Below are 17,696 nucleotides of genomic sequence, written 5' to 3'. Positions count from 1 at the left end.
AGGCTCAGGGGAGACCTTATTGCTCTCTACAACTACCTGAAAGGAAGGTGTGGAGAGCTGGGGGTCAGCCTCTTCTCGCAGATAACTAGTGATAGGACTAGAGGGAATGGCCTCAAGTTGTGCCGGGGAGGTCCAGGTTGGAAATGAGGAGACATTTCTTCTCAGAAAGAGCAGTCAGGCATTGGAACAGGTTGCCCAGGGAGGTGGTGGAGTCACCATCCCTGGGGGTGTTTAAGGAAAGGTTGGATGTGGGCATGTTTTAGTGGGTAATATTGGTGGTAGGGGAACAGTTGGACCAGATGATCTTGGAGGTCTTTTCCAACCTTAATGATTCTATTATTCCCTGATTCTCTGATTTTGTACAAGCATATCACCCTGGTAACCCACAGTAATTCCTGTGAGCAGGTAAAATTCCCAGTTCTACCTCCTTCTCTGCCATTTCCAATTTATGAATCCCCAGAGTACTTCAGAAATCTCCCCATTAGTTGCTAAAGGCATGATCTTGAAAACTGGTATTAAATTTCACTCTATTAATGTTACTTCAGACTCACAGGTTATCTGTTTCTACCTGTACCATGTTCAGATGTCTTTCCATGCCAAGGTGTTTCTGACATGTGGCTAATCAGCAAATTTCATTACCATGCACCTACTTTTTCAACCACAGTCCTTACTGGGAACAGCTAAAAAATTTTCCAATTCAGAGAGAATGCTAAGGGCTCTCCTTCAGTACAACCTTCTGTAATTTAAACATTAAAGCCATTTCTTACCTTCTTACAGTACTTTGTGTGCTTTTCCTTTCTTTTCCCTTCATTTGAACTAATGATTTCCGATACCACAAATGGTTCCCTGATATTCAGACACCTTTTCTTGATAAAGTAGTGAGCTCTACTGTAGAAGAAAGGTGTTAGGCTGACCTAGTATTCTCTATCTGTCAGGCCCAATCTTTTGTTGCTTCTTTGATTTTCATTGATCACCATCTCATTAATTATTCCTTTCCTTTAAAATTTGCCTTGTGCTCTTGCATACTATTACAATCAAGCTAAAGTGTCTTTATATGCAAATTCACTCAATTAATTGTGGTTACTATATTTACTGCTCCCAAGTCATGTGGGTCCCCCTCTATCATGGCTTGACAAAATTACTCAGAGTTGCTGTCAGGTCTTGGAGAGTCCTGTGGTGAGGAATCAGCTCCCTGCTGGCTGAGCACATCCAGCTTTCAGAGTTTTGCTTCTCCCTTGAGGAGATATTTTCAATTTCCTGACACTCATCCCATATCTGTCCTGCTTTTCTCCAGATTTTAATGTTCTCACAGAAAATCAAAGCAGTTTCATTTAATGTTTTCACACTCCTACAACAGATCTAATCCTCCCTGTATAAAAACATCACCTATTTTCCCCTTTAAAATCTTTTTGTTTCAATAGATAAATAACTTTTTATGATTTCCTTTTAATATTACCATTTAATTTCCTCATCATACTTCTAACTTGGTTTGACTTTTGACAATGTTTACCCCAGCCCCCTGCTTCCTGACCTCCAAAATGAAGTTTTCTTTGCTGATTAGCTCTTTCCTCCTTTCCAAATAGATGCTGTGCTGGACTTTCTAGTGCAGTTCTCCGTCCATTTCAATCTGCAGCCATTTCCTGCAGGTTTTTGTCCCTCCCTGAGATGCAAATTGCAGAGAGCTCCTTCCTTGCAGCTTTTAGTAGAAAGAAATTCCAAATCTTCTTCAACTGAAGTACCTTATATATAACTCTTTGGCTTGACTGGCTTCACTATCCAGTTCTCTCACCTCCTGAAACCTGTGCTTTCAAAACCAAAACTCTCACCTACTTGTTTTTGCATATGCCTCTGTTTCGTCTAAAATGAATCAACTTGGTTTGGCTAATGGCTCAGCTGAGCTCTGAAATTAATGTTAGTCTTTCCACTGGCTGCAGAAACTTGGATCTGTCCTGTTTAAATGTTCTCCAGGGCTGAGGGTGTAAACACAGTATTACAGACCATGGTTTCAGCTGGTTTAAATTGCTAAAGCTCTTTTGGACTCTGGCCAGTCAAGCGGAGTCTCCCTTGTCTAAGAAGCTGAAGTTTTCATCAAAGTGTTCTGGAAGCAACTGCAGCCTCTTAAATTACTAAGAAAAGAGATATTTTTGCCATCTTTCCACAGATGAAACTGCAATAAAATCTATGTACTCACACTGTTTAGAATAGTCTCCAAATTAATTTACTGTACCTGTCATAATATATTATCAGTGCCTTCCATGCACATTACCTCATTTGAGAGCCTCTTCTGTTGTATATAGCAAATGGCAGAAAAAAAATTAATGTGATACAAATAACTTTTGGATTGATTTAACTCTGCATGCCCATACTCTCCCTGTCCTCCTACTTGCAGAGATGGGAAGTTAGCATTCAGACGGCATCAGTTATAATGAGAGCGGGAGACCAGCGGGGATCTTCAAAATCTCCAGTGAGTTAAGCAGAGCTGGCTACAAAGGGGCCAGAGGCTAATTATCATATCAAAGTTTGACTAAGTGGTAGCACACTGAATTGGACAGCAAGATTACATGCTTTAAGAGCGTTAGATCTTCATTGCTTCTTCCCTCCCATTAAACTCTATCACATTCCTATCACTGGGCATGCCTGCAGGCAGGCTGGATGAGAGGAGAGGAGGACTGGGAAGCCAAAGGGACTGTAGCTGTGTAAGCAAAATGCACCCGTTACCTCTAAGGGCATTTTGTATCTTGAGGTGAAGTAATATATTTCCATAAGGTAAAGGTTGAAGTTGTTCAACACAAGCTAATAATAACAGAGTCCATAATGGCTTTCTGCCACCCACAAACCAAAGTTAATATTGTCTGATAATATGCTGTTACTCAGCCAGTGATAATACAGCATTAGCTGGTGCTGAATAACTGCTCGCATTGACTTGCTTTGAAGTATTTGCATGGGTAACTCCTGTGTACCAGGCTTTAAACAAATGGAGGTGTGAATTCCAGCATTAGCCTTGTCCTTTCCTTCCTGCATCTCTTCACTTTTGCCTGCCCTAAAATACATAACAACCTTATCATGGGCTGCTCGGTTCATTGTAACAGGCAGAATAAGAAAGCAAACATGGGTCTCAGGAGTTACCTTCCTAGTGCAGCAACACAGGTCGGCAAACATTAGCCTGAGAACAAGCCACTTCATTTGACAGGTATTATAGACCACAGACAGGAAAAAAAAAAAAAAAAAAAAGTCCCCTCTTTCTATTTTTAACTGTCTTTCTGACACGGTGCTTACTTCAGCCTGACAGCAAGTTTCAGACTCTGTGCTGAGGTGGTGGAGGAATGCTCCCACCTCACAGGGGCTGTGGGAGAGGAGGAAGACAGAGGCACCAATGTGAGGGCAAAATGGAGGAAGAATTGAGTCTATCATAGGCAGGAACAGCAGTGGATGCCTGCTCTTGGTATCAGCATGCTTCACATGGATATTGTCCTACTCATGGATGAGCTGAGGCTGAGCTGAAGACAAATGTGCTCATTTTTCTGAAAACGTGCTCATTTTGCTTTTTTTCTTCAATCCAAATCTCTCCTCCCACAGAATATTGAATCCAGCTCTGTGTTAGGTTAGTGCCACTCAAACCACTTGGGCCACTCCAATGCCAAGCTAAAATATCAGTGGTCCAGTCCTAGCTTATGCAGTCTCTCTGACTTGCAAGTTACACATAGTTCTCTAAACACTGAAAAACCTCAAAATAAGTAGGAGTGTCACCAAAACTCAAACACTTCTTAATCCTCTGCAGTTTATACTGCTCTCATTTCTGACATGGACTATATATTACTATTAGACTTACTAAGCAAACAAACAAAAAACCTCACCCTCATTTTCTGTTTAGTGTGCAAAACACTGTTTCCTCTTTAGAAGAAAAACCCAACTCCTAGATGCATGTACACAAAGATAAAAAAAATCATCACAGTTTATATTTATTTGTGCTATACTAATTTTGTTTCCTTTTTTTTTTTTTCTAGTGCATAACAAACTTTAGTCTGCTCACATGGATTTACTTTTCACAGTTAGCTTTTGCAGACTCTGCTGAGGTGTCCCACAGATTCCCTAGGGTTTCTGGGTCTTTTAGGGTAAAAACAGTTGAGGTTTCAGTGCACTGTGGTTCTGGACCCTATATACAGCAGCATTAAAAAACATTATTTGCAGCATTAAAAAGCTGAATTCTACACAAATAGCTTCTCTGGGTGGGGAAACCTCATTTAAAAGCTAAGAAGGCAATTGTAGTTGAAAGTTAAGGGTTTATTTTTATTTTTTTTCCTCACCAGGAGACAATGTGGGAAAACGGAGAAAGTGATATCATTAAGGTTTATTAAACTTAGATAATTTCGACTAGTGGAAAAGTCTGACAAAATCTAACAAATGTGCTGGGTTTATGAGTTTGGCTACATGAGGTATTTAGGGGGTATTTAGGGGGTTGCTAGTGTGTAAAAAGAGAAAGGAGGAATTTAAAAGCCTAATAGCTATTCTACACTTGCATCCATTTTGCACTCCTTCCCTGCAATGCCATTGAATCTGCATGTAACTTATGCATGTAGTACTTGTGTATATTTTATAGTATGCATCCAGTTTAATCTGATGATTTTATGCCATTTAGCTTAATCCTGTTTGGAAACGCCAGCTGAAGACACTGGATCTAGTTTTGTGCTGCCTGTCTCGCTAGTGTGCATTTTCCCTACTGTTTTTCATCCATAATAAATCCATCAAATTTTCATTTGCCATGTGGGGTGCCAGCATCATTGTCAGAAGCACACATCTCTCAAGGAGAACAAACGCAGCTCCCAAAGTGAAGGTTCACCATGGGATGATGGTTGTATGGTGCCACCCCAAAAACTTTGGGGTGAGGTTCCCCTCCAGCCAGCTCCAGGAGGCAGCAAGCCCTGGCTTTGCCATTGTGGAGCTGGACAGCCTGCGAGCAGCTGCCTGACTGCCCTTTCCCATCAGATAAGTGTTCATGGTTAGCAGAGAGATGAAAAATTTGGGATGCTTCTCACACAGTCAGCAAACAGACCCTCCTTGTTGCACAATTCACTCTCAGAAGTAGCTGTTGGAGCAAGAAGAAGTTACAGCACTGTAAGATAGGGTGTGAGCTTGAAGTGCAACAGCTATGCTGTGAACTCATTGCATGCTCCTTCGTGGTGGTTCTCTCTAAAAATGGGAGGTCTCTTCTCACTCTGGGGAATGGAGCACTTCTGTGCCTTTGTATGCCATGATGCAGGCATGGAAAGCTACCTGGGTTCTCATGTGGATGCGATGGCAGTCTGACATCTTGTAATCAGTCTCTGATACCCTTTCTTGGCCTTTTCCTATAGTTTGCTGTGTTGCCATCACGCTGCTTTGTCGGGGTACATTTCTTTGTGGAAACGTCCAGTTATTGGCCTGGATCTTGATTGTTGTCTCAAACTGGTATTCCAGTGCCTTGTATCGATGAGCATCTATGGCAGCAGAGCTAGAGGTATTTGGTAAGAACAAACAAATATTCAAATGAAGACATTCACTCATGTAGAATGATTTATCCGATAAAGATTTGGCTTGATATTTTATGTTTTTCTTCCTTACAGGAAAGGGTATTATTGCTCCCTAAAATTTACCATGTGCCTATTCCTAGTGCAGGAAACACAGCATCTGAAAGCAGTAATAAACCAACTTTTTCTATCTATCTTCTTAATACCCCTGTCCTTATCCATAGGTCAGAGATACAGGGATAAAGGTTTACCCTTGGAAAGTGTTGGCCTTTTCAGCAGACCAGTTTCTGACTGTACTGAGAACAATGCAGATGGAAAAAAATTATGCACACTTTTTCTTCTTCAGCTACCTGGAGAAACATTGCCTCTTTCTGATGATTACTGACTTTTGTGGGCTTTTTTTATTTCTTATTCTTTTTTACAAGCACATAAAAATGCGTACTGAGATCTGCAGTCCCTAAGCTGGACACTGCAAATAAGTCAATGAGAAGCCCTTCTGTGATGATTGTCATGTTTTTGCCCCTCAAGCTCACCACTAGAGATGAGCACTGAGCTCACAGCATTGAGGGCAAGTTTAATTTCTGACATCGTGTTGCTTGTTGCTATGGTTGGGCCTGGCTGGTTAATCCCACTGATGCTGACGTGATGTCAGACACAGGGGAATGAAGGATTCACATTTACTTACTGCTGTTGACAGGTCTTTGGTGGGATCTCAGCTACAGAGGGGGTAGAAGAGCTCAGTCCATGAATGATTATTGCTGAGCTGAACCCTAAGAGCATACATGTGACTGCCTGAGAACTGCTTACACACTTGGGCTGTACAAGGATCTCTCCATTGTATGTAATGTCTTCTTTGAAGTCAAGGAAATCCCATTAGCAGAGAACAAGTGTGAGATCAGAATCAAACACCAGAGAGTTATGATCTTCCTACAGCTAAAAGGCAAGAATAGGGATTTCATTTTTCTGCGATTGCTGCTGTGCAAGCTGACATGTTTGCTTTGCATAATTGTGCTTGACTACAGCCATACAGAGGGAAGGGAGTGGTGGTGTTCAGTGCAGACACACGTACAAGAGCTGAGGGCATGCGCCTGCAGAGCACTGATAGCAGAATAATGCTGTTTGGCAGAACAGTGAATATGCAGCAGCAAAACTGTTAATCTCACTCACAGGCACCTTGAAAGTCATTGGCGCAGTGGGTTCTGGAAATGTAAAGTATCATTACTCTAAATTTCTTTCCTGTTTTCAGACCGAGTGCTCAAATGTGCCAGAGTACCTATATTAAGCAAAGATATACCACATGAAAACAAGAGTCACATTTTAATATTTCATTTGTGCCTGGATTGGGAGAGGGTGTAGAGAAAATGTGTCACATGAGAATGCATGAGTGAGAATCAAAGCTGCAATGGCTCAGCCTGAGATTGGGTATGGAAGGGCCTGTGCGGCACTGCCTGAGCAGCCCATTTGAAAATCAGCAGCTCTGGGATGTCCAGGGGCCTCCTTACCCATTTTCCAGCACCTACTCCTGAATCCCCCACCACCCTGCTCTAGCACAGACAGCTCCTGGCACGTTTCCCTCATCTACACCCAGTGTGGGAGGCAAGAGAACTTCAGGCCAAGAGAGCATATTTTCCAGATGTTTTGTAACTCTTCTCTGGGGATTCCCAGTTCCTGACAGCTCTTGTCCCTTTCCTTAGCCATCAAGTCAAATTTGACAGCTGGGAGATTTGGTGGAGAGCTTTGGTCTGCCTGCTTTTTTTTTTTTTTTTTTTTAAATTTCTTTTTCCCTCCAGAATCTCAAGAAAGCAGGGAGATTCTCTGCCTTTTCAGGTGACCAGGGCCAATCCAGACACCCGGTAATGGCTTCCTCAGCTGAATCTTCATCCCGGCAGAACCACGGCTGCTACCTGACGTTGCTCCAGAGGGAGCAAGCTCTCCACTTGCAGGGTGGTGGTAATGCTCTTAGGAGCAATGAACAGACCTCTCCACCTCACTGCAGATAGTTTTTCTGTTAACATGGGCAGTTGATCCAGATTAGATTGTCTTCCAGATCATCCCAGGACTCTCTGGGGCTCAGGCCAAAATAGCCTCTTTCCAGAGCCACCTGACCATAAAGAGCTTTTAAAATGTCATTTCTTGCCCCCGGGTTTTGCTGTGGGGCAGGGGGTGTGCTTTAAGCTGAAGCATCTCCTTGTACAGGCATTAGGAGGGGGGCTTGTTATGTTATTCCAGTAGTATGATGCAGAATTGAGGTTATGTTAAAAAAAGCTCATATTTTTCTGAATCATACCCTGCATTTTCTCACTTCTGAACAAAACAGTTGTCCTGACCCCTGCGCCTTAGCTGAACTCTGACGTCCCCTGGGGCAGATGCCTGCCATTACCACCTCTGTCTTTGCTGCTGTTATAGCCGGCGCCTTACTAGCAGCCAGCGGAAATATTGAAGGGGCTAAGGTGTGAAAAGTGAGAGCATTAAATGTGTCTGCAAGCACCACAGTGTATCAGCAAGCTGAGTGAGCTTGCTGGGACCGCATGCGCAGCACAAAGCCATCTTTCAGTAGGGAAAGGGCTGCCTGTGTGGTGCTGACATCTCCTGTTATTTACAGGCCAAGGGCTTTGTTTAGTAAAAGCCACAGTAAGGAGACAACAGCTCATGTTGAGAGACACTGAACAGAGATGATGGGCTGTATTGAATTTGGCACTGGCTTGCAGGGTTTGTAACAAGGAGGGATGGCAGGGGCTGGCTGTCATTCTGTCTCATTTTCTTGAAGCACTGTTCTGTGTAAGTGATTGCAGGAGGAGGTATTGATTTACTCCTCCTGTTTCCATCCTGAAATATTAGGCCAGCGAAATGGCTCTCACTGCAATTTATGATCCCTCAAAAGAAGATCAAAATGTGATTTTTTAAAAAACAAGCAAACAAACAAACAAGTCAGTGGAAAGGGAAGACCTTAGCTGATGAGGGGCAGGCATGCTGTCTCTCTGTTCCCATCTCCTTCCTTACAGACAGACATGTACCACAGTCCAATTGTAGTCCTTAGAGTAATGGTTACATTCAGATGCAGAACTAAGATCTCATTATTCTTTTTTTTTTTTTGTACTTGTATAAACCCAGGAAGTTTCCTTGTTATGAGGCCAGTGACCTGAAAAACTAGTGAGAAAGATGTTGCCTTTAGCAAAAAGGTTGTTTTTTTGACCATGCTGAAGGGGCACCATGTCAGCACACTCTCACCCAACATTTTCACCCTCCCATGCAAAGCCTGTATGCCAAGAGGAAGGACTCAGCATGTCCTGCTCTTCTCTGTCTGTCCATTTGCTTAGAAGTCCCTAGAATATATGACAGCTATTTTTTTTTCCTGCTGTGAAGAGTCTTTCTAGCTAGTACAAGTGATAATTGAAAACAACGCTGGTATTTTCATAAAAGGGTTGACATGAAAAAGTCAAATCCACCATCCAAACTACTTGATTGAACTTGATTTCCTTCTACAATTAAAACGGGAGATGCTCTGCAGGCATGTAGATAGGGATGGTATTTTAATGATATCTGCTATGATTAGCTGCAGAGATAATAATGAGCTCCTGGTCCTAACGACACTGGTGTAATTTTCACTTTGTGAAGTATCTTTGTTTCTTACCTGCATTATGAGGAAATGCACAGTAAACATAAAGCAGGAAATCTGCTTCTTGTCCTGAAGATGTTCCAGGAAAGGTTCTTCACAAATCAGCGACAGAGCAGAGAGAAGAAACCCAGTCACTCTACTACTTTGTGGCTTTGGCTACAGCAGTCTGACATTGCATTTTCTCTGAGCTCTTTGTGGGTAGAATCAGATCCTTCTCACAGACATTGCAATACAATATGGTACAAATCTCAAGGTAGTGTCAAATAATAGTATTGTAAGATTTTACATGGATCGGTGATTCCCCAAATTTCTGGATGAAGAATCAAGATTCTTCCAAGGACATCAGACATTTTTATCACTTATTTAAGCTACCGGATCTCTTGTTTTGCAGACCAGCTGTAGACCACCCAAGGTGGTTTTCCTCAGGTCCATGTTCTGGGAAGCACTTTCGTTAACCCTACAGCATGTAAAAATTTCTTTCTCCACTTCCTTGTTTGAATAAGAGACAACATTTACCCAAGGTACCCATTGTGTGAGTATTACAAAGATATCATTTGTCCTTACATTGTGCAGCACTTTGGAAACAGGTGCTATATTACTTGAGTACTACCATTATTTCATACAAAGGACAGATTCAGACGAAGTTTATAATGGGAGAGCTTAACATGCATATGTTCGATATATATAAAATGGAAGGTGAATGGAGGTTCATGGAAAACTCTTGCTTCCTCGAAGTATTCAGGACAAGAGTGGGAACTGTAAAACTGGAGCAAAAGAGTATAAATGGAGCAAGTGTAATCTTTACAGACACTGTCTGCTGTTGAATACAGTATGCATTGATTTCCCACCATTATATCCACCGGCTCAATTTACACCATTTTTGCAGCACTACTCAGATTCTAGAACATTTGGAACAGCGAAGGTCCTTGTGCTGTATCAAGAGTGCTGTGGAGCCCAGCAAGGTGTTTGCTCCTTGTTGTAACTCTCTGTAGACCACATGGAATTATGAGAATCATAATACAATATGGCAGAAACAGCAAATGTTGTAAAATTCTTTCTGTCAGACTATTTCACTGGGATTCATTTTCCAAATCTGCTGTTTAGAGCTAAAGGGCATGAAATATCAACTTCTTTCCTTTAACTTGAAGATTTCAAAGGAAAAGTTATTGCAGTGACACCAAGGTTGTAAATATCCCAGCATGAACTTTCCTAGAGAGGTTAAAACATGTAGGGGAGTGTTCCTTCCAGAAAGTAACATGGCATTTGTGTCTCCCTGATGGGACACAGATAAGTGCTCTTGTAGAGTTGTAATCACAGTGAGATTGGGATGTGAAGATCTACCTAGTGCCTATCTTTTTCCAAAAATCAGCTAGCCACACAGGGCCAGGATTGATTAACGTTTATGTATGTGTGCAGGAAAAAGTGAACACAGAAAGGACTTTGTTCTTGCACGTATATCCATAGCATTTGCCACAAATGAAGCTTTGGTATCTCCAAAGTCTGAGCACTGCTGGTCTTTGGTATTATCTAAAATCAAGAAGGAAAAAAAAAAGAAAAAATAAGCCAAAAAAACCATATCCCAGACTTTTTTACATGGACTGTAGGATGTGGTTAGTGGAAAGGGCACCATCTAAAGGATAGTTCAGGACCTGATTTAATTCTGCATTAGTAATGTCATTGCTCAATCCTATGGGAGTGCTACAGATCCTGTGCAAGCTCCCATTTCTATGTAGGGATATGCCTTAAGGGAGGACACCAGGTTTTCATCAAAGGAATCCATATTTGGATACAGTTATTCTGCTGAAGCCTATATAAATAACGTTCTAACTATTAAGTAGTATTAATAATGTACCTGGAAATTTTAGCTTTTAATTACCACTTTGAATATTCATATGGGTGCCCATGGGGAAGCTGCTGAACATCCAGCAGCTCACATGGAATGAATGATGTGATCTGATTTGTGCTGTGAAAACAATTGCAACCTCACACCTGCAGTGCCATCTGGAAAGGACACAAGGACCAAGTACTGGGGCTCTTCCATTTTGTGTCAGTATTTGAAGAAGTTCAGAAAGGTCATCTTCCTTGTGGAGCTGGAAGTGACAATATGGCCCTCCACGGTCAAGGGATAGAGTCATGAAGAGCAGCAGCTTCTAAGTTGCAGTGGCATTTCACCATCCACAAGGTCAGGTGACTGATACTATTTAAAAAACAATTTAAAGGTCAGCAATGCCATGGTAATGTGAGCTTTAGGTACATGGAGAAGTGAGACATGGGTGTGTTTTCCTTTGTTCTATTAATAAACGCCAAATGGCTTTGAATTAAACATTTCCTCATACCATGCAGCAATGCCGGGAAGAAGCGATGTTGCTGGCCAACCTTAAACATCAAAGTGAAGGTGTCATAGCTTTAATTGCCAGGTAAAACAGACAGCTGGTGATGAGATGTTGCCTACTTTGAAGATAACAGTGAAAATCATAGCTTTTTTTGTTAAGTCAACACCCTCCACCTTACCTCCTCATGACTCTGGTTGAGGTGGCAAAAGGGATAGGCAGGAGCCTTCTGCTCTGACAGCTACATCTGAACAGAGCCCTCTCTTCCTCCCCTCGAAGATAAGGAAGATGCAGCACTGTAAGTGTTGGAACAACAAGGAGGAAAATTCAGCTTTCCTGCCTCTGGTGTTGGGTTGCTGTAAAGAAATAAGCTATTTGTTTCCCCAAAGAGAAGAAACACCATGTAATTTTATGTTTTATGACAGAAAGCTGTTCGGTACTTTCTTCTGAGCACAGAGCTTAACTGAGAGACAACTTTGTTCAATTAAACCTAGAGGGAGAGATTTAAAAACAGCTGAAGAAAGCCAACCAATCTATATGAAATTTTTAGAAGAAACAACTAGTGATAGTGAGTTATTAACATCACTGGCAGGATTAGCTATTGATTACAAGAGAATTAACTACTGACACAAAGTCAGTTAACCATGGAAAGCCCATGCTGCTTATTTACTTCAGATTTAACCTACATCCAAAAAATGCAATCAAAATTCCTTCTACTATTTAGGTATTTGATTTTACCCTTCTGCTAGACTATTATGACTAGCAGGTAAATACTGCAGGTTCCAAACAGGCTCACACACATCTGAACTACCATAATCCCCAAGGTGGGCACGTTTCAAAGATTAGAAGAAATTATCTTCAAAGGATAAACAAGGAAAATCACTGTCTAGAGGCACTGAACAGCACTTTTGATGAAATAGTATTTTGCTCCTCAAGACTGCTTTGAAAAACAACCCTTTATTTTTTAGATTCTAGTTATATTTTAGAAAACAATTTGAAATGGAGGTCATAGATTTATGTTTTCTGCCACAGTTTGTTCCATAGCATCCTGCACTTCTGCTGCAGTGTTATTAGAGTCAATTACTGTACAGAAATTTTGTCTGGACAACATTTTCTAGTTGCAAACAGATTCCATTAACGATCTGATGCAGTTCTTGTGAAGACAGGGTCAACATCTGCGTTAATAACAGTTCCACTGGAGTGTCTTATATTTTGTTCTTCTGCTGCATTCTGCAAGCAGTCGAGAAGTACCTTTTTACACTGAGATAGTAGAGCTACCTCTATCTATTTTAGAAACAGCTCCTGTAGGTAACATATAGGTAGTTTGGAAAATATTATCTGGTCTTCACCTTGCAGAAACCCTCAGATCTCACATGCAGGCTTCTCACATATTAATGCCTTCCACAAACTCTGGTGAAGAGGTAAGATTACAATTGTGTGTAGTTAATTTACTTGCAAAGTCTGCAGCAGAGACAAATCTGTATCAGAGCCTGAAATGAGTGTTGTAAGTGATCACAGTGTATTAGACTGTGCTGGGAAATTTAAACAAAAGTTTTCTAAAATGAAAAATGTGTATTTATTTTGTTTTTTACTTTCCATTACAAATTTGTAATGATTTGTTAATTCTGTTTATTTTAACTGCTGGCTGAGTCCTTGAGACTGAAATACTCTCTGCAAGCCTGGAACAGTGAGAGCAGCAGCCCAAGCCTAAATCCTGACAATGTCCAGTAGTTTGCATGATTTATATTAGCTATGTGGCATTTACAGCAAATGTAAGAAGACAAGACTTGCTTCACGGTAACTTAAAACTGCCATTGATTTACAGTGGATCTATATGATCAGACCAAAGGTTGTTGAATAGAAAGTTATGCTATAACTCATATTGAAACAAGCCAGGTATTAATGTTTCAGAAAAGATTATATAAATGGAAAAGGAAAAGGTATATAAATGTAATGACCATGTAATTATGGCTTTTGCCAGACTGAGGTGTCCTAAAAGAGTATCTTCAGTGGTACTTCATCTCTACTCACTTACTGGATTATTCTACCTGAAACTGAATGAAACGGAAGGTAATAGAAAACAAAAACAAAAACAAAACAATCAAAACCAAACCAAAACAATAAAACAATTAAGTGGTTCTTTTTAGAAAGTAGCACTGCCTAAAGATCTTGCTTTGTCTGGTGATACCAACGTACCTGAAAGTGATAATGTGTGGTTGTCACCTCCAAACAGAAGCTTCAGTTTTCAGTTTTGGTGAAATGCATCTTATGGTCTCTTATGCAAGGTTGGGCCCTGGAGAATTACACATGACTGCTATACCTGATGGCAGTCCTCTGGGGGCTCTTTTACAATTAGATACATTTTCAAATGAACCCAAGCAAAGAAATAAGGCAATTTGCTGATCTGCTGCAATGCCTTTCTTGAAATAAATGGAACAGATGCCACCTTAGGGTCTGAGTTTTATTAATTGCTTTATAAAGCACGCTTTTCTTTTTAAAATACACTCACTGCATTGGCCTGCTGACCCTGGGAATTCAAACCTTATTATTCCAGTTTAAACACTTGCCAGTGCTGAGACGGTTAACAAAGCTAAAGCCTCTCCCAGCTGAACACCAGATTCCCTGGGGAATCCAATCAGGCTACTTTATTCTGGTCTTTTAAAAAGCCAGGTCAAATAGTTTGAATTGTAATGATCTCCATGTGAATTCTGGTTTTGATAGCAATTGCTGATATCCTCTTAACTTCTAGACAGACATACTAATCGCATTTATTCTTTCATATGCAGTGCAGTGCTGCTGCTTCTGATAAACTCTTACTCATGCTCAAACTGGGTAAACCAAATACATGTGATATCCAGGAGCTCTGCTAGTTCAGTGGAACTGATGCCTAGTCTCCTGCAACGTTACTAGAACCTTCAAGACTTGTGACTGGACAGTTGGCTAAAAGGTGTTGCCTACATCCAGGAAGCTGCAGTTTGGAAAGACCCAGAAAGAGCTCTTTAGCCATTTCAGCTGCAATTTCCAATTTCCCTAGCATGCTGTGATGAGCAATGTCACAGAAGGATCTCAGTACAGTTATAGCAAACCTAGAGGGCTTCTCAACAGTCTGTAGCAGTGAGAGGCATAAGGGCTTTGCTCTCTTCCTTTTTATTTATTTATTTATTTATTTATTTATTTATTTATTTATTTATTATTGGATTATTTTTCATATCATTCCATCCTTCCCTTTCAGCCAGCCAGCCAAGTAATAGAGGATGAGTAGTGAGTGGGCATTCAGAGTGTGACAATGTTTTCACTCCCCAGATCAAACTCAAGCCTCAAAAACACTTGCAATTTATGTAAGTCGCTATGGTCATGTTTGTTCCCAGAAAGGTTAAATTTTGTTCACTTTAAAAAAAATTATCTAGCTGTCTGTTACAATATTTCCTTTGGCAGTAGTCACCATAGTAACGTTGTGCTAGCCAGGCAACTAATCATCTGCAAACAATGGGAATTGGTGCCTTTCTTTACTCAAGAAATTCTGCAAATTAACTATAATTCCAGAAATATTTTAAAGGGTAAAAATACATATATGTTTCTCTTTTTCCTGTTCAATGAGTTTGCACTTTGCCCAAATAATTTCTGGAAGAACTATTCTGTTATCTCTTCAAAGAAACATTTTCACTAGGCCTGCTGGGCTGATTTTCACCCCAGTTCTTTCAAAACAATGTCAATAAATATCTGCCTCAAATTAAGTAGTTGCTTACATGCTTTACTGAACCAGGTCCTGAACAAGACTGATCATGGTTAAAGATCCACTGGAGGAAAAGGGCAGGTGTGAAACTCTCAGGTAGACATTGTAGAAGTGTGATCCATAAGCTGGAGAACAGCTATGCATCTGAAAGAAGCCACTCCTCACCAGAAACTGGCATGTGAAGAGTAACGTATTGGTCCTTACTATACTGGGTACATTACTGTTTCTGGGATATTTGCTATACTCACCTGCTAGGAAGGAATGATCCAGAGCACTCACATATTGCTCTAAACAGCTGTGCCCAGTTGCGTGCAAAGTTTTGCTAGGCACTACCTTGCTGGTAATGAAATGCCTCATTTGAAGAATAGTGCTACCATTTTCCACGGTGTTCTGGAGAAAAAGTCTAGCCAAGGACATAGAGATGTACCCTGAGACCACTGAGAGTGTTGATAATAAATTCATCTAGGAATGTATATGCTGAATGTTTTTCTAACCCGTGGTGCTGCGATACCTTACTTGGAGTGAATTCAGTGTAATTCAAGAAATGTGGAGACAGAGGGCAAAATATATTTTAGCACTCTCTTGTTTCATTTATAGTGATCTCATGGATGTTTAATGTGCTGAAGGACCAAGAAAGCAAAAATCCTATACAGAAGCATATCTTGAAAGGCTTTCTAAGACCGAGTCAATGTCTGTTAAATATCATTCCTGCTGCCAGGATACATTGGCACTGGCACAGGAAGGACCCAAACACTACATTCCTTCTACCCAGTGCAGTGCAGACGTAACTCACCTCTTCTTTGATGGTCTGTAGGCATTGTCTGATGCCTGGTCATTTCTTTAGCCAACATATATGATGCTGTACCTCCCCTTGCAGCCCTGGCCCTGGCAGACCATACACTTCAAAAGACGTCCCTCATTCACTGTAATACATGACCCAAATATAGACAAGGTCATAATCTCATCTTTTCAACTGGGGCCTTTACATGCTCTGTATGCCCCATTTCCACCCACCAAAGGTCTGCAGCTCAGGATTCAGGGGTAGGAGGAGTGCAGTGCATCCTGCCAGCCATCTGTGGTACAAGCTGCGCCTTGTCTCTGCCAGGGTTTTACACAAGAGTTTTACTTATGCCACTGTTAAAAAATGAGAGAGAGAATTTAATAGTCCCCTGTCTTTTTATTGGTGTACAAATGAATTTTGTCTTCTATGTTAGTCAGTATGGGAGCAGCAGAGTAGTCTGGACACTCATTTTAGCAGTCATGGATTTCTGCCCTGAAGACTTTGTTCAAATTAAGGCAACTTATTTCTCACCCAGCCGTCTGTGCTGAATAACAGCAGCAGATGGAGAGAAGAAAATCTGGATTTTTCTGCTTTCAAGGAACCACAAAAGCTAATGAGGTAATGTTAATTGTTCTGTGGCTGTAGCTGAAAGAGGTCCCTGCACAGCAAGTATGTTGCTTCCTCTTTCTCTTGAGTGTGAAGAGAACAGACTATGAAAGAAATGCAGCTGAGTCATTATGTTAGGGGGTGATAAATCCGATATTCTTGTGCAAAAGTATATACCAGGCTACAAGGTTAAGGAACAATTACCTTTACACCTTTCTATTAGGATAGGTTACACCACCATAAGTGTTGCTAGAATTAAGAAAATAGCTCACATGCATACATATATAAGTATATATGTGCGTGTATATATATATATATACATTTCAGATGGCCTTAGTATATTTTAGGTATTTAAAAAGTAATTAATACATCTTCTCAGAGCATAAGTGGCATAAAGTCTTAATCCTCTGCCAACACTTCACTTGCAGCAATTTGTCTGTGAGGTGCAGTATTCCAGCCAAACACAGCAGTGAATGTTATTTCAGTGATTAAAAACTTCATTTCCATAACCATTTTGGTGTTCTTGCTTTTTACTGTGCACACGTGAGAGGCAGACCTTTACCTTCTCCAAGGATCAGACAAAACGTACGATATGGTGAATAATTAAGACTGGTGGGTATGGGTAAAGTATTTTCCTTCTACATTCCGTCATTTTCTGATCTCTTTGGAGGCATGGAGCTTTATAATGGATGAAGCTTTCACCATTAATAAGCGTTTTCTCAGTTGTTTCCTAAAAAGCCATTCATTAGATTAACAAAACAACAGTTACCAGCTAATAAAGGTCCTCTCAGCTCAACTTGAGAGAAGGACAGGCTAATGCCCCCGGGCAAAATGCCATTGAAACCGTAATGTCAGAGCCGGTCACAAAGACTTTGACCTGTAATTGTGTCCAGAGAGTTCAAAAGCGTGAGAGTTTCCACGAGAGGAGCAGGGGAGCAGGTCTGCCGGCGCATTCAGCGCCTGCAATTAGGCTTTCAAAAGAGCGAGCAGGCACCCACCAGCTCCCGTGAAAAGCATCCCTCCAGCTGGGTCAGGATTTCACCTTCATGAGCTGAAGGTGAATTTTGGAGGCCCGAGGCTCCTGAGCCATTCTCACGTGCGCCTGCGGTGCCTCCCCGCCTTTCCC

At 41.1% G+C, this 17,696-nt stretch overlaps 1 protein-coding gene across 12 annotated transcripts in view; it reads right to left on the bottom strand.

The window, feature by feature from the left end:
* Positions 1 to 17,696, bottom strand: part of LOC308185284 (uncharacterized protein) — a 100,932-nt gene that overhangs the window by 15,035 nt on the left and 68,201 nt on the right. The window contains exons 2-4 of one of the 12 annotated variants that reach the window (XR_013943254.1): positions 11,632 to 11,746; positions 9,136 to 9,212; positions 5,272 to 5,488 (exon numbers count right to left, since the gene is read on the bottom strand). The exons of 4 other annotated variants lie outside the window; for them this stretch is intronic. Coding sequence is in view for 1 of the 8 variants with exons in the window: in XM_080573205.1 (XP_080429331.1) it covers positions 5,272 to 5,488; positions 11,632 to 11,746; positions 15,977 to 16,034 (390 nt within the window). In the remaining 7 variants the exon portion in view is untranslated. 7 more of the 12 variants (XM_080573205.1, XR_013943252.1, XR_013943253.1 and 4 more) reach the window with 7 other exon arrangements.

This window comes from Anser brachyrhynchus, assembly GCF_964034855.1.
Source record: "Anser brachyrhynchus genome assembly, chromosome: Z".
In the NCBI taxonomy this organism is placed as follows: domain Eukaryota; kingdom Metazoa; phylum Chordata; class Aves; order Anseriformes; family Anatidae; genus Anser; species Anser brachyrhynchus.
The sequence above is the reverse complement of the archived record's forward strand: the minus strand, read 5'-3'. Positions and strand labels throughout refer to the sequence as shown.